This window comes from Acanthamoeba castellanii, assembly GCF_000313135.1.
Source record: "Acanthamoeba castellanii str. Neff unplaced genomic scaffold scf7180000084762, whole genome shotgun sequence".
NCBI lineage: Eukaryota > Discosea > Longamoebia > Acanthamoebidae > Acanthamoeba > Acanthamoeba castellanii.
In genome coordinates this window covers 462,140-477,405 of record NW_004457518.1, presented here as the reverse complement: position 1 = coordinate 477,405, position 15,266 = coordinate 462,140, and the positions used below count along the sequence as shown (strand labels likewise).

Below are 15,266 nucleotides of genomic sequence, written 5' to 3'. Positions count from 1 at the left end.
GATGGCGCGCCCACGCCCGCGCCCGCGGCGGCGGCGGTCGAAGCAAAGCCCGTCGCGCAGGCCGCGGCCGGCAATGATGAGGAGCTCAAGCGGCTGCAGGAGGAGGAACATGAACTCAAGCGCCTCGAGGAGGAGGAAGCCGAGCTCAAGCGCATGGAGGACGAGCTCCAGGAGCTCGAGCGCAAGCGCCAGCGCGAAGCCGACCTGGAGCGCGAGCTCGAGGAGATCATGGAGATGGAGGAGGAGCTGGCTCGCCTCGAGGAGGAGGAGGCCCAGCTGGCCGAGATGCGGCGCGTCGAGGAGGAGCTCAAGCAGCTCGAGGAGGAGCAGCGCCTCGAGGAAGAGCGCGTCGAGAGCGAACTCAAGGAGCTCATGGCCCGCGAGCAGAGCCAGCAGCAGCCGTCGCCCGCCGCCGCGGAGGAGACCGAGGAGGAGCGCCTGCGCCGCGAGGAGGAGGAGCTGGCCCGCATGGAAGCCGAGCTGGCCGCCGCCGAAGCTGACGTGGCAGCGCCCGCCGCCGCTGACACGCCGTCGACACCTGCGGCCAGCGCCCCCAATCCCAATGCCGGCGGTGTGGCCAACAAGCCCAAGACGCAGAAGGAGAAGGAGGAGGCGTGGCGCAACAAGATCGGGTCGGGCGACGACGAGGGCGGATCGAAGGCCAAGGAGGAGGAGATCCGCCGCAAGAAGGAGGAGGAGCGACAGCAGCTGGCGCGCAACGCCAAGGTGGGTCGCATCGCCTCCATGTTCACGGGCGAGGTCAAGGAGCGCGACAGGGCCGAGGAGGCGCGCGAGAAGGAGGAGGAGATGCGCCGCATCGCCGAGGCCGTCAAGGAGCGCAAGCAGGAGAGCGCGTTCCTCAAGGGTCCCGACGACGACAGCGCCGACAGGCACCAGAAGGAGGTCGAGCGCGAGGAGGCTCTCCCCAAGACGCCGCGCAAGAACGTTGAAGAGGAGTGGAAGAAGAAGGTCGAGCAGGAGGAGAAGGAGAAGCGCGAGAAGGAGGAGCGCGAGAAGCAGCAGAAGCTGGCCAACCGTCGCAGCGTGAAGATCACTGAGGAGGACTGGAAGAAGAAGATCGAGGAGGAGGAGCGCGAGAAGAAGGAGAGCGACAAGGCGCGCGAGAAGGAAGAGGAGATGCGCCGCATCGCCGAAGCAGTCAAGGAGCGCAAGCAGGAGAGCGCGTTCCTGAGCGGCGAGGAGCCCAAGGACGACAGGCACCAGAAGGAGGTCGAGCGCGAGGAGGCCCTCCCCAAGACGCCACGCAAGAACGTTGAAGAGGAGTGGAAGAAGAAGGTCGAGCAGGAGGAAAAGGAGAAGCGCGAAAAGGAGGAGCGCGAGAAGCAGCAGAAGCTGGCCAACCGTCGCAGCGTGAAGATCACTGAGGAGGACTGGAAGAAGAAGATCGAGGAGGAGGAGCGCGAGAAGAGGGAGAGCGACAAGGCGCGCGAGAAGGAAGAGGAGATGCGCCGCATCGCCGAGGCCGTCAAGGAGCGCAAGCAGGAGAGCGCGTTCCTGAGCGGCGAGGAGCCCAAGGACGACAAGATCCAGAAGGAGATCGAGCGCGAGGAGGCGCTGGCCAAGACGCCACGCAAGAACGTCGAGGAGGAGTGGCGCAAGAAGGTCGAGCAGGAGGAGAAGGAGAAGCGCGAGAAGGAGGAGCGCGAGAAGCAGCAGAAGCTGGCCAACCGTCGCAGCGTGAAGATCACTGAGGAGGACTGGAAGAAGAAGATCGAGGAGGAGGAGCGCGAGAAGGAGCGGGCCGACAGCGAGGCGGCGCGCAAGAAGGAAGAGGAGATGCGCCTCATCGAGGAGGAGCGCAAGCGCAGGAAGGAGAGCGGCGGCGACGCCCCGGGGTCGACGACGACGTCGGAGCCGCACCCGCGCGAGACGGTCAAGGCTGGAACGGTTATCGAGCGCGGTCCCCACGGCGGCGTCCCGCGAGCCGCGTCGGCGCCCTCAATCCCAGCAACCACGGCCGGCGGCGGCAGCGGCATCCAGCGACCGGTGTCGGCCGCCCCGAGCCCGGCCACGGCCAACAAGAAGATCACAGTCCGCGGCGATGCGTGCGCCGTGTGCGCCAAGACCGTCTACATCAACGAAAAGCTCTCGGCCGACGGCAAGATCTTCCACAAGCTCTGCTTCCGGTACCCAACAGTGTTAAACGCAGTGTGTGCGGTGACGCGCTTTGTGTGCACTCGCTTACTCTGGTATGTGATCATCGTTGCACATCAGATGCGCGCACTGCAACAAGACCCTCTCCCTGGGCAACTACGCTGGTCTTGAGGGCAAGCTCTACTGGTACGCTCCTCTCCTCCTCTTCTGCAAGCTCTCGTCCTCTTCCTCCAGGTATACTTAATCTACTCCTCCTCCTTGTAGCAAGCCGCACTTCAAGCAGCTCTTCAAGCTGAAGGGCAACTACGCGTCGGGCTTCGGCGGCCAGACGCCTGTGGAGGAGTGGAACCAACAGAAGTCCATGCGCGCTCAACAGCAGTGAGCCGCACACGCCCCACCAAGTACCATTATTATTATTCTTATTTATTTGTTCTATCCTTTGAACACAATACAAACTCTCCTTTCCCAAAGCTGCTGCACACTTCAGGCCTGCTCAATCTTGGAGCATGATGTACAGCCATGTGCTACTGAACTGGGCTGACTGGCTGCTGAACTTGGCCTTCACCACCCACATTGTCCATTCCCATGACCTCAAAGGAGCACACCACACACCACCCACATTGGTGCATTCTTCATAAACCACCCACCTGACTGTACTCCCCAACAAGCAAGACACAGTCATAATGTTGGGCATGTTACAGTCAACCAAGGCTTCCCTAGATACCAGAGTAACTGGAGCTCAGGCAAACAGATAAATGGAAGAAATCCATAAGAAAAATATATCTCTCTTCTAAAACTACACCTTCTCTATAGTCACCACTACTCTCTATATTATCTCTCAACAGGGCAATGTTAAACATTCCATCACTTGTCTGGGGCCTTCTTCGCCTGACTTACCATTTGCCTTGTTGGGGAACACTCAGCCACCAACTACTCTCCAGGAGTTGGTCTTGTTCAGATTCACGGGCGCTCACACCTACGCCACCATCCAAGAGTACACTGTAAGGCTCAAGTAGGGGTCATAACAAAGAGTTGTTGTTTGTCGTTAACGTTGCAGGCGCAGGTCACTTGTCATTGTTCTACTGCTTGAGCTCGCCGCAGTCCGAGATCTTGATGATCTCGAGGGGCCTGTCATTGCTGTCCCTCCTGGCGGCCTCGATCTTCTGGACGACGTCCATGCCCTCCACGACCTTGCCGAACACGACGTGGCGGCCATCGAGCCAGGGAGTGGGCACGGTGGTGATGAAGAACTGCGAGCCGTTGGTGTTACGACCAGCGTTGGCCATCGACAAGGTGCCTGTTGTGTATATCGTGGCGTCCGGTGTTAACAGCACAGCAGCGACTTTGTAGAAGGAGGAGCCTTGAGTGGTTGGTGCGGAGGAATACCAGGCTCAACGTGCTTCATCACGAAGTTCTCGTCGGCGAACTTGGCTCCGTAGATGGACTCGCCACCAGTGCCCTGGGGGACAGCAGACGCCACGAGTCACGCAAAGTACAGCAATGCTGCGGTTGGCAGGCGCGCCGAGACAACATACGTTGAAGTTGGTGAAGTCGCCACCCTGGATCATGAAGTTGGGGATAACGCGATGGAAGATGGAGCCCTTGTAGTGCAGGGGCTTGCCGATCGATCCCACGCCCTTCTCGCCTGCACTCGCCACACAAACACAGCCCGGGGTAAGGCACTCTCACCTCTGGTGCAGTGTTGGGAGTTAAAGTACCGGTGCAGAGAGCCCTGAAGTTCTCGGCGGTCTTGGGCGTCTTGTCCTTGTAGAGCTGCGTGCATCAAATGAATGAATGACTGAATTAATAATCTCATTTGCACAATTTAGACGAGAGCATGACGAATCAAGCAATTTGAACGATTTTGGTAATGCTGACTTCCGCAGTAATGTGATTGCCAGCGCGGCACTAAAGCAGTACTGGCCTGTCCCAGTTTTAGCGCCAAGGGAGACGTGATCGTACCTCCATCACGATTCTGCCGAGAGGCTTGTTCTCGCGAGTCACCTCGAAGAACACGCGGGGGTTCGCCGTGACGGGAGCGGCATTGGTAGTGAACAGTCTCTTCCACATCTTCAATGTATTGATAGATAGATGGCTCACGTGTCTCGTGCTTCGATCAAGAGCTACAACAAACAAAACCTTCAGGCCAAAAAGAAAAGGCAAAGAAACTCTTGAATATCTACAGAATTTCAGTAGGCTTGTGCCTGTGTGGTGGTCTGTGCCGCGCTCAGGCCCGCCACGCCCATCTCCACCCGCTGCGCACGCTCGCGCTCACGCTCCTCCTTGCGCTTGCGCTTAAGGCTCTTCTTGCTGACGATCTTCATGCCGTACGGCCACACCGAGAACTTGGACAGACGGGCGAACTGCACCGCAGTGAAGATGCCTGCACTGATCACACGACCCAACGGCGGTCGCTGTTCAGAACAGTATGTCCAATCGTCTGGGTGGACTGGTGAGGGTGCGTACCGATGATGGTGATGATGTTGCTGATGAAGGCCATGACGAGGGATAGAATGATGAGCCAGCCAAAGCACACCAGCCAGATGACATTGGCGGCGGTGTTGTAGGTGGTGCCAGGTCGGTGCAAGTCCGATGTGGCTTCTTCGGGCGGGATCGGCACCGGCTTGAATCCGATCGGCAGAATGGCCCAACTAAAAGGAGCCAATCACGTGTGAGGTGTTGCATATTAACCAATTTGCAAGGTGGGCACATGTGGGCAAGAATGTGAGGAACGCACATAGCCCAGCGGAAAGCTTCGAGGCCCATGGGAATGCCCACGATGGTGAGGCACAGGACCAGGCCGGCGAAGAGAAACAACCCGGCCACCACCCACCCGCCCAACACTATCCATATAATGCGCCGTATGGTGAGCACCGGCTCTATCTCCAGCACATACTGCACCCCGTCGTAGAATTTCTTGAACCCGTGCGCGCCCGTCTTCACCGCCTGCATTCTCTTCTTCTGCTCTCTCTCTCTCTCTCTGATTCTGTTGGTTGTGCGTCCACACACTTTCTATTCCTTCTCCTTCTGCGTCTCCTTACTGTGGTCGTTGCGTTGTGGTCGTTGGGTAGGGTATTCGATTCTCAGTGCTTCCTTCCCCTTCTCGCTCGCTGCCGCCGATGGCGTACCTTTCTCTGCACTAACGCTCGGAATTTCGCCTCCATCCCCTTGGGCGAAGCGGAGCATCGTGGTGAGGAGGGCGCAGAGAAGGAGAAGTGCAAGACCACAACCAGTTCAGCAAGCTGTCGATCGGACAGTTTATGGATACATTTACAAGTTGTAGTCGGCCATTTTTATTCGGGCTTTTGCTCTTCGGTCGAAGATGGCAGGTCTTTGTCCTCCTTGATGATGACAACGGAGCACGGCGCGTGTTCGACCACGTACTGGCTCACACTGCCCACCGGGGACTTCTTGTCGGCGGTCACGCCCCGGCGCCCCATCACGATCACGTCCACGCCCAGCTTCTTGGCCTGGCTGGGCAGCTTCTTGCGCGCGTCGCCGTGGCGGATCACGGCCGTGTAGGGGACCTGGTGCTTCTCGAGCGTGTTGCCTAATCGCTTGAGCAGGGCTTCTCCCCGCATCTGGGCTCGCCAGTCCGAGTCGATGCAGGGCACTTCCAGAACGTTGGCTGCACACAGCGCACACGCACAGGTGAGACACGTGGGCGAGGGCCTAGAGGGCACGCAAGTAAGGTGAAGTGGCGGTACGTTGGAGCTGGTAGATGTGAGTGAGGAAAACGTGATCATCGGCTTGGCGTGTTGCAGAATCCACACAAGTGCATGCTTGGTGCTGTTCGACTTATCCACGGCGAGTAAGTACTTCATATTGTGATTTGTTTTTGTTTGTTAGGGCCACTTGTCCTTGTTGGCTTGTCTTTCTGTGCTGTTTGGGTTGGTTGTCCCGATAGAGTTATTTAAGTGTGGAAATCGGGTCCAATTGGTTGCCATGATGGTATATCACGCAAAACTGCGTGAGTTCGCACGAAACCTGCTGAGAAACTCCATTTTCTCCTTATTTTCCTCAAGACTCCACTATCTTTTCCTACATCAAAATTTTTCTCTGCTTCTGCCAAGACTAAACCCAACAATAGTCATGTTGAGAGGCCTGCCGGAGGAGCTTGTGCTCAAGTACGGTTATTTCTCTTCCCACACCACTGCTTGACGTTTGTTCACCCCCCCCCCACCCAAACGGCTGCAGCGTCTTGGGGTACCTCACCCCCTCGGAGTTGGCTGTGTGCGAGTTGGTCCACTCCGAGTGGCGGCGCATCGCCCTCACCGACAGCCTCTGGCGCCACCTCTTCCGTCTCGCCTACCCCGTACCACCCTCTACCCCAACCGACCCTCACCCACCAGTACTCAGTGCGCGCGAACTGACGGTCACTGCCCTAGGCGGCCGCGCTCAGGTACGGCCAGCAGAGCGCCGAAGAGGGGCCGAAGCGGCCGCGCGTGGTGCACAAGGAGCTCTACCGCGAGCGCGCCGAGCGCGAACAAAGAGAGGCGGAGGAGCTCCAACGGCGCAAGACCACGCTCGAGGAGCCCACCAGCGGCCACCGCGACGAAGCCTCCCTCTACGGTTCAATTCACCTTCGCCCCTGTGGGCATTGGCCAGCTCTTACCAGCTGACCTCATTGATTGTGTGCTTTGTGTGGATTGCAGATACCTTGTACGCGGCAGAGCCTCGGCCGTCAGTCAAGGCCCAGGTTCTGCTCAACCAATACAACACCGACGCGCACGAGGGCCGATTTGAAGATGCTCTCGAGAACAGCAAGCTGGCCATCCACTACTTCGAGAGGCTCATCGCAGGTGCCTCTTCGTTCTTTTTCTTCGTTCTTTGGCTGACCTGCAGGTGTCGTGAGGCAGATGCAGATAGCGAAGGTGAGGATTGGGACTGGCGGATGTACCTGGAATGGTACCTGGGGCTGATCGAGGCCCAGTCCAGCAAGGGCTTTGCACTACGCCAGCTGGGCTACCTATCGCTGGCCGTCGAGTACTACCGCAAGGCCATCCGCACCCACGACGAGGTGAGTGTTCATTCAGCTGTGTCATTTCTGCTTGGTGCATCACAATATGACAACAACAACTGTGTCGTGTGTGCCAGTTCGAGGCCACGCACTTCGTGACAGCGCCTGCTAGCGTTGTCTCCAGGGCCAAAATGCACCTGGTGACCTGTACCAAGAACTGCGGGGTGGCCTACATGATGCTCGACAAGCCCGAGCTGGCGCTGCCCATGATCGACCGTGCTGTTGAGCTGCAGCAGGTTTCCTCCTGCCCGCTCGGCTTCTTCCCCACTTGAGGATCAGCAGCTGATAGCTTCCTACATGTTGTCGTAACTGTAGAGCCTGTGGGACGCCAACGCCTTCGCCCGTTTCCGCCTAGAGACACAGTATCTCCACCTTCTGGCCTGCTACACCAACCGGTACCATCCGCTCGACGACGATCGTAGTTGTGGTTTTGGTACCCCAAAACCAACGGCACGCATTTTTTTATTGTTGTGACCGCCAGGTTCAGAACGCTGGTGGCCCTTGGCGACTGGCCCAGGGCCGCCGCGGACTTCGCGCATCTCCACGGCGTTGTGGAGTCCAACCGGCGGGAGCAGAAGGAGCGGACCGAGCAGCAGGACAAGGCTTGTGAAGAGGTGGCGACCAACGTGTGGGGCGGCCTGTGCTCCCAGGTCACCCTCCTGGCCGACGAACAGCCCGACCACTACGCCCGCCTGCTGGGCGCCATCGACCAACTCTTCCCGCACGCCTCGGCCGCTGCCCGAGACATCGCCAACGACAGCTGAACATCACCATTGTCGTCTCATATCATCATCGGCCACGTGGGCTCGGTTGGTTGGCACAATACATCTTTGTTCTTTTACACTCCTCTTGCCTGGGCTCATCATGGCGGGTGTGATGATGGCACAGGCACAAGCTGGGCAGCATGGCAGCGGCTTATTTGACCTCGACCTCCTCCTTAGCGGCGGCGGCGACGGAGAGGTGGATGACAGAGGGCGCGGGCTTGATGTCGTCCTGGGCGACGGGGGCGTTGGTGGGTGCCGACACGACGATGTCCTCCGGGTGGAACATGTCCTGGAGGAACTCGTAGGACAGCAGCGTGATGCCGAACTGCGGCGACGAGCGGAACACGCGCGGCACCACTCCCTTGAAGAACGCAGTCGGACCCTGTGTATCGTGTGTGCGCGTGCGTGCGTGTGTGTCGCGGTTAATAGGGCAGAGTGGAGTGGCGGTGTCGAGGGGAGTTGGCGTACCTCAGACTTAAGCACCTGGACGAAGCAGTCGAGGATGCCGTTGTACCTGGCCTCGCCGAGCCTGGCCTCGACCTGCAATCGCGTCTTGATGACGTCGGCCGGGGTGGTGGTCGACGCGGCGGCGACGCCGGCCAGCGAACCGGCCAGCAGGAGGTTGGTGTTGGAGAGGCGGCCCTCCTCGTCCCTGAACGACTGCTTGAGCTTGGCGTAGGCCGGGAAGTAGATGCCCGAGAAGGGGATATCGCGCAGGAAGCACGCCGACGCTCCCCTATAGAGGCCTGTGGCGCGAAGAAGAAGCGAAAAGAATTAGTAACAAATCAGTGAGTAAATGAATAAATAAAATTGAGAAAAAGTAACAAATAGAACGAGAATGAATGATCGTGGGCCTCAGACGTTCATCTGAGAAATTCCTTCATAACACGTGGTTCATGAAAGTGCATAATGTGGTCATCATTGTAGGCGCCGTATCATTGCTGGGCAGAACACACGCACACGCACCACCGCACACGCACAAGAGGAAAGAGAAAAAGGGGAGGTGAGGTCGGTTACCTGTGAACCCGAGCTCCTTACAAATCTGGTAGGCCGACTTCTTGGCGCCGGGCGTTTCGCCCTGCACCTGAAGGCGGATCTTCACGATCTCGAGCGGGTTGGTGAAGATCACCTGCGAGGCTCCCGCACCGGCGCCGGCCAGAACCTCGAGCGGGAAGTAGATCTCTCCAGGCTTGGCGCCCTGCACCTGTAGGCACCACACAAAACACCACAGCACGATCAGCATCACTTACTCTCGGCGGCAATAGTCGAATAGATGAAGACGACGCCTACCTGACCAAACCACGAGCGCAGGTAGTCGTTGACGACGAGCTTGATGGCCTTCTCGGGAGCGACACCGATCAGCTGGGGACCCAGTCCCTTGTAGAAGCCCTTGAAGCCCTCGTACTTGAGGACCTTGGCGGCGCAGTCCCACGACGACGTGTAGATGACGCGGCCCGGCGGCACGATGCCGCCCTTGGTGCGGCGCTGGTTCTGCATGCGGGTCTTCACCAAGTCGATCGGGTACACAAACGTGGCACCGATGGCGCCGGCAAAACCGCCGATGGCGAAGCTCTCCATGGCCTTGACCATGGCGCGGCCGGGGTTGACGGCGTGCTTGATGACCTTGAGCTGCTGGATGTCGTAGAGCCGGCGGGCGCGCCTGAACTCCATGATGTCGAGGAAGGCGTTGCAGTCGAGCATGCCGCGCTTGTTCTGGTCCTCGAAGAGGTGGAACACGAGCTCGATCTCGGACGGGTTGAGCTCGACGCCAGTGGACACTCGGGCGGTGCGCCGGAAGTCGTCGCGCGTGATGTTGCCCGAGTTGGCCACCATCGCCATCTTGAGCGCCCGCTCGAATTCCGACAGCCGATAGATGAAGATGTTGAACTCGCGGAATCGATCGAAGGTGACCGAGGCGTCCTTGAACGCCGCGCTCACGGTCTTGAGGTTGTCCACCACGCGCTTGGGGATGCGAGTCGAGGGCGCGTTGACCAGCAGCACGCGCGCAAAGGCCTCCATCGGGATCGCGTTCTTGTCGCTCTCGAACGAGTTGCGCGAGAACTCCTGCGCCAGGATGCCCTCCTTCAACGACTGCACAGAGGGCGCAAGAGAGAGAACGTGAGTTGGTTGGTACGCGCGTGTGCGTGCGTGTTGTGTGTGCGTGCGTGTGTGTGCGTGCGTGTGTGTGTGCGTGCGTGTGGCGTACGCCAAAGATGAGACCAAGCTCAGCCTCGCTGATCTTGCCCTTGCCGTCCTTGCCGAAGTAGCGCTCCCAGTACGGGTCGTCCAGATCAAACATCAGGCGCGGACCCACGCCCGTCGACGCCACCACCTTGCGGAACTCGTCTGTGCGATGCGATGCGATCCGTCAGCTCACAAGGCCCTGGCGCAGGTAGGCGGCGGGAATCGAGTACCTTTGGCGAGGAGACCGTCAGAGTCGGTGTCGAAGACCTGGAAAGAGGTGGCAAGGGCCTTCTTGGTCGAAGAGGAGAGGGCATCAAAGAGGACGAACTCGGAGAAGGAGATGAGGGTGTCGTCGGTGGGGAACAGCTCGCGGAAGGTGTCCAGGGCGAGCGCCGGCCCGAGCTCGCTGTCGGGCGGCATCATGGAGGCGATGAAGTCCCGCCGCGTCATGAACTTTACGCCGTTGCGCTCCGCGCTGGCGTACTTGGTGAACAGCTTCTCCAGCAGTGCCAGCGGTTTCTACAAGTAGGAGACCAGATCGAACGAACAAACGCAACAACACGACATCTAACGGGTTTAGATCGTGCCCGGCCCTACTCTTGGTGCTGTCTGTCACTGCCAAATCTTTTGTTGAATTTGGTCTATAAAATCTACGATTCATCGATTACACGCCCACAGCACTACGCGACAACCGAAATCGAGCACCAATTGGGCTGCACGGGAGAGAAGGACAAAATGGCGTACCTCTTCGCGATTGGTGATCTCATCGGCAAGTGGCAGAGTGAGAGCGGTCACGACCAGACCGGCACCCACGCCGATGGCGAGGATACGCTTGATCACACCTGAACTGCCGTTCGACGACGCGACCTCTTCCTGCGCGTGCGTGCGAATGGGCTGGTTGTCGGTGATGATCGACCGTCTGGGCAATCGCAGCAGCGACGCCGAGCCTCCCTGCCTGCCACCGCCCAGGAGGCGTGACGAAACCGTGCTCGACCTTCGTACGACGAGACCCTTGCGCATTGTTGTGTAGTGACTGATTTGTGGTGTCCGGCGTGCACGTCAATCTGTCTTTCTCTTCCTCTTCTCTAGGTTGTTTTCTCGATTCGCAGCGTACAGAGAAGGGCAGAGTAGTTGCTGGTTGGGAGGGTGCCGGGCGGTTGAGGTCTTGACACCAAAGAAGAGACGAGAGCAAAATGGCGGGGAGCCTCTCGTCCCCAAGGCCCAGACGTAAGTCTTCTTCATTGATTGGGACCTTTGGCTTCCTCCAAGTCCGCAAATCAAGAAATTCCGTTTTTCTTACTTTTTCTTTTTTGCACCAGCCCAGCTTTGTGTTCGTTTAGTCGGTGGGGTGGTACTCCTGGGCGTGGGCGATGAGCTTGGTGCAGCACTCTTGGATTTGCTGTAGGTCTGCTGCGGTGATGTCCGTGCCCATGGAGTACAGGGCAGCCTCCCTGACAGTGGTCGCCACCTCTTCCGTCAAGATGCCCGTTAGGTCGGCGGTTGCCGCGTCATCGCGAAACCCTGCGCAGGGTTGACCAAGGTGAGGTCCTCTGTGGTTCTGATGAGGCCGAGGGACAGGACATACCGATGGCCAGAACACACCTGGCGTAGCTGACGCCATCAGGGACGAGTTTGCTCAACTCCGGAAAGTGCCAGCCGTACCATTCCCGCACCGAAGCCGCGTACTGATGCCACTTCACGAGTCAGGCACCACGACCGGAGGAAGCATGAAGCGGCGGCGAGGGTACTCACTTCAGCGGCCACCTTGTCCATCGTGTTGCCTCTTTATTTTTTGAAAATAAAAAATAAAAAAATAAAATTTCTTGCCCCTTTTACGTCGTTTTCGTGGAACCACCACGAAAGAGAGGCCGAAGTTCGTGCTCGTGCGCCCGCTCTTTGATTGTCGTATCTACGATAACACGCCACTTTCCACCACGACCCACCACAGTAATGGATGCTCCTCAATACAATCCGCCAGCGGTGGTGATCTCATCCGCGTCATCTTCTGCTTCATCATCTGCGCCGATCCTTTTCTACACCCACATGCCCGCCGGGGCTTACGTGTACAACCCGCCCGCGATCGCCCCCGTCGGCAATGGAGGCTCGCCTGCACCCGTGCAGCACGGCGCCACCGTCTACCAGCCCGCAGTGTACCAGCAGATGCCGCCTCTGTCCCAGCCCGGTCAGATGCTCTACTCGCCCCCGGTGGTCGGCCCCTACGTGGCCGGCTCGGCCGGCCCTTCATCATCGGCATCGCCGGGCCTGTCCGCCTCCACAAGTGCGGCCTACCCTCTCTCGCCGGGGGCTTTGCCTCCGTCGTCGCGTCCTTCTCGCCCTCGCGTGGTCTCTACCGTCGCCGCGTCGTCGGTGCACTACGCCGCTCCCTCTGCCCCCACTCTCCTCTCCGCGCCCACCGCACCCGAACAGGAGGTAAGATACCTTTTCTTTATTTTGTTATTTATTTATTTGTATTTACTTGTATTGTTTATTCGTTATTTACGCTATCACTGCAGCCAGGAGCGCCGTTGACCGTGCATGTCAAGATCCCCAACGCCGAAGTGGTGAGCGATGAGAAGAAGCCCTTTGTCGTACGACACCTCCTCCGTCTTCTTTGCGTGTGGTGGCACCGGCGCGCGGCTCACAGCAGCGCGGCACTCACTCCATGATGTATCGCTGTGTAGGTGTTCGAGATCCACTTCCAGGTGGGCGACGTGCAACACATCGCCCTTAAGCGCTACAGTCGAACTGCGCAAGATCCATGATCAGGTACGCTGCGGCTGCAATCATCATTTGACTCCATGCCGCTCACCACTCTCTTGTTTGTTGCCAACCGTCCCTCAATCACAACCTACGCAGCTGGTCAGCAGTGCCGCCCTGCGCGAGTGTACCCTGCCCGATTTTCCTCCAGCGCCGTGGTTCACCGATCACACCAAGCCAGAGCACATGGCCCGGCGAAAGAAGGAACTCGTGCGGTACACGCCTCGTCTTCAACAAAGCACTGCATGCCGGCCAATGGAGCGCTGATGTGTGATACCGAACCACGCTAATAACCAATGATGGTGGCGCGTTTCAGGTACTTCAACGCGCTGCTGAAGGAACCGAAGGTGTTGGTCCTTCCCAAGTTTCACATGCTCATGGAGCTGGCCACAGATGCGGCCGAGGCCATGCGCGCGGTCGGCAACCACATCCTGGACGCGGTAAGTCGAGCCCCTGCGCCGTTGCCCGCGACTGTGATCCGAAAATGCATGCTGACCGCTGTGCGTGTGCTGTGGTCCGTGTCGTATGTGTCGTGTCGCGTGCGCAGAGAATGGAAAGGCAGCGGGCCGAGCAGGAGCGGAAGCGACAAGTTGAAGCCGAACGACAGCGCAAGATGCGGGAGGCCTACAATCACGCGCAGACATTCCACCGGAACGACCACTATCAGGTGTGGTACAACGGCGCCCAGATGACCTCGACCCGCGCCCTCACCTACAACGAACACACGGCCTTCAATCTTCGAGAGAAGTTTTGGGGCTTCGGCGATGCCACGATTCAGGGTACGAGAACTCAAGTTGGCGCAAAGAAGCGGGAAGACGCGAAATTGAGTGCTCCCATCTTACGTTGATGCCCGACAACAGGACCCAATGGCCAGCCGTGGTTTCAAATAAGTAAGATCAACCGTTCATTGTTTCACTTCCATGACTGCCAATACGCCATCCTCAACATGCAGGTGCGCCGCCTCTCACGCTCACGCTCGAAACAGCGCAAGCTGTGCTGCATTGTGCTGACAAGCTCTTATTTGTCGTGGCCATCTCACAGGGCGAGCCGTTGATCCTGCTGCAGGAGTGTTGGAAGTTCATGTCGCTCAAATTCAAGATCTACAGCATCCTGACCGATGAGTGCGGCCAGAGGCGTCAGCACATGTTCAAGATGTGCTCCATCAAGCGCGTACGCGGCGTGCCCGTTCTATCGCCCATATCGCTCCACCTTTCGTTTGCATATGATGTGCTCACCGGCGGCCTGTTCGTCCGTGCAGACGAGCATCTTCGGTATCGTCGAGTACGTGATCAGGATGGCCACTCCCTCCACAGCGCGGGACTGTCGCCCCTGCCGCAAGTCTTGTACGCGCGCTCTCCACCAAGCAAGGCCTTTTGAGCGTAATTGGTTGCGTGTTTGCTCCCAGTTCTCACCGCATCTCGGCACACATGCGCAGTGATCAAGTGCGACGGTTCTTGGGGTGATTGGAATACCAGCTTCTCGGTGGGCAGATACGAGACAGCTCGCGTCAGCCGCAACTTCGCCTTCATGACCACCGGTACCGGCGTCAACCAACTCCATTCGTTCGCCACCACCTTCGTGTTCGCACATTGACCTGTGTGTTCGGCCTCGATACGCGCAGGTGACTACGACATTCACGTGTCGCCAGGTCAGGACGTGATCCTCTACCTCGCTCTGGCCGTGTGTATCGACAAGATGCACTACGAGGCCACCCGCAAGTGATATCACATTATCTGATCCCTATGTTAACTCGCCATACCCAATCAAAGAAAGCGCTTCCACACAGACCCAACTTGCTTCATCAGTGCCTCTCTTCGCGGTGCGCTGAAGAGCGAAGATCGTGCGGTCCTCCGTTTGCCTGGAAATTCCAGCTTTGGCGACGGAAATTGCCGACGGAAGAGTACCAGCGGCCGCACACTTCTTGAACGGACAAAACGAACGCAAGCTCGCCCGATACAACTGGTCAAGCGCTGCTCATCTGCCTCATGAGGCGCACACCTCTCCGTGGGGCTCTACTGTTCCACAACAATCAGGTTCCGTCTCATCATTATCATCGATTTTGGCCCCATCTCGCATTCTCCCCACACCGGCCATCCATTCTGCATCCTCCTGTGCATCCTCTGTTCGTCTCGTCTCCCAAGCCAGGCTGCTTGCCACTCAAGCCAATTCGAAGAATTTGAAAATTTCGAATGAGGAGAACCAAATTGAGAAAGATTGGAAGCAAGAGGCGAAGGAATTACGAGAGGAGCTGCGATTGCTGAAGGAGGCCGTCCGCCTGCTGCAGCGCGAAGCTTCCTCAACCAACAAGCCAGTTCGCGCCAAGAAGTCCGCAGCGGCAGCCGCTACGCACCTCGAAGATGCTGCATCTCCCCCCAGCACCCTCGCCACGGAACTTCCACCACTGCCGCCAGCTACCACGACGAAGG

At 58.5% G+C, this 15,266-nt stretch overlaps 9 protein-coding genes across 9 annotated transcripts; 3 read left to right on the top strand and 6 right to left on the bottom strand.

Moving 5' to 3' along the window:
- Nucleotides 1–153: 153 nt before the first annotated feature.
- Nucleotides 154–2,497, top strand: ACA1_236700 (LIM domain containing protein; the record flags this gene model as incomplete). Its single annotated transcript, XM_004341099.1, has 3 exons — nt 154–2,147; nt 2,236–2,349; nt 2,380–2,497. The coding sequence occupies 3 exons, from the start codon at nt 154–156 to the stop codon at nt 2,495–2,497; spliced, it is 2,226 nt and encodes a 741-aa protein (XP_004341147.1).
- Nucleotides 583–1,997, bottom strand: ACA1_236710 (uncharacterized protein; the record flags this gene model as incomplete). The annotated part of the gene is made up of 1 exon (XM_004341098.1): nt 583–1,997. A coding segment is annotated over one exon (1,415 nt), but the record flags the coding sequence as incomplete, so codon positions are not given.
- Nucleotides 2,498–3,194: 697 nt separating the features above from the next.
- Nucleotides 3,195–4,185, bottom strand: ACA1_236690 (Peptidylprolyl cis-trans isomerase; the record flags this gene model as incomplete). Its single annotated transcript, XM_004341097.1, has 5 exons — nt 3,195–3,412; nt 3,502–3,574; nt 3,651–3,760; nt 3,834–3,888; nt 4,078–4,185. 5 exons carry the CDS (start codon nt 4,183–4,185, stop codon nt 3,195–3,197), a joined length of 564 nt encoding a protein of 187 aa, XP_004341145.1.
- A 119-nt stretch (nt 4,186–4,304) lies between these two features.
- ACA1_236680 (uncharacterized protein) lies at nt 4,305–5,067 on the bottom strand (the record flags this gene model as incomplete). Its single annotated transcript, XM_004341096.1, has 3 exons — nt 4,305–4,498; nt 4,582–4,766; nt 4,853–5,067. The coding sequence occupies 3 exons, from the start codon at nt 5,065–5,067 to the stop codon at nt 4,305–4,307; spliced, it is 594 nt and encodes a 197-aa protein (XP_004341144.1).
- A 341-nt stretch (nt 5,068–5,408) lies between these two features.
- Nucleotides 5,409–5,939, bottom strand: ACA1_236670 (universal stress protein (USP) family protein; the record flags this gene model as incomplete). Its single annotated transcript, XM_004341095.1, has 2 exons — nt 5,409–5,696; nt 5,823–5,939. The coding sequence occupies 2 exons, from the start codon at nt 5,937–5,939 to the stop codon at nt 5,409–5,411; spliced, it is 405 nt and encodes a 134-aa protein (XP_004341143.1).
- Nucleotides 5,940–6,207: 268 nt separating this feature from the next.
- Nucleotides 6,208–7,899, top strand: ACA1_236660 (Fbox domain containing protein; the record flags this gene model as incomplete). Its single annotated transcript, XM_004341094.1, has 8 exons — nt 6,208–6,242; nt 6,313–6,430; nt 6,531–6,687; nt 6,771–6,917; nt 6,981–7,135; nt 7,291–7,371; nt 7,451–7,530; nt 7,617–7,899. 8 exons carry the CDS (start codon nt 6,208–6,210, stop codon nt 7,897–7,899), a joined length of 1,056 nt encoding a protein of 351 aa, XP_004341142.1.
- A 151-nt stretch (nt 7,900–8,050) lies between these two features.
- On the bottom strand, nt 8,051–11,103 carry ACA1_236650 (Calciumbinding mitochondrial carrier protein; the record flags this gene model as incomplete). Its single annotated transcript, XM_004341093.1, has 7 exons — nt 8,051–8,281; nt 8,368–8,645; nt 8,917–9,103; nt 9,190–9,990; nt 10,106–10,245; nt 10,314–10,602; nt 10,828–11,103. The coding sequence occupies 7 exons, from the start codon at nt 11,101–11,103 to the stop codon at nt 8,051–8,053; spliced, it is 2,202 nt and encodes a 733-aa protein (XP_004341141.1).
- A 316-nt stretch (nt 11,104–11,419) lies between these two features.
- Nucleotides 11,420–11,856, bottom strand: ACA1_236640 (uncharacterized protein; the record flags this gene model as incomplete). The annotated part of the gene is made up of 2 exons (XM_004341092.1): nt 11,420–11,604; nt 11,832–11,856. 2 exons carry the CDS (start codon nt 11,854–11,856, stop codon nt 11,420–11,422), a joined length of 210 nt encoding a protein of 69 aa, XP_004341140.1.
- Nucleotides 11,857–12,126: 270 nt separating this feature from the next.
- ACA1_236630 (uncharacterized protein) lies at nt 12,127–14,562 on the top strand (the record flags this gene model as incomplete). Its single annotated transcript, XM_004341091.1, has 11 exons — nt 12,127–12,361; nt 12,597–12,644; nt 12,824–12,849; nt 12,940–13,055; nt 13,157–13,280; nt 13,388–13,619; nt 13,701–13,792; nt 13,882–14,010; nt 14,099–14,183; nt 14,276–14,377; nt 14,462–14,562. The coding sequence occupies 11 exons, from the start codon at nt 12,127–12,129 to the stop codon at nt 14,560–14,562; spliced, it is 1,290 nt and encodes a 429-aa protein (XP_004341139.1).
- Between the last annotated feature and the right edge of the window lie 704 nt (nt 14,563–15,266).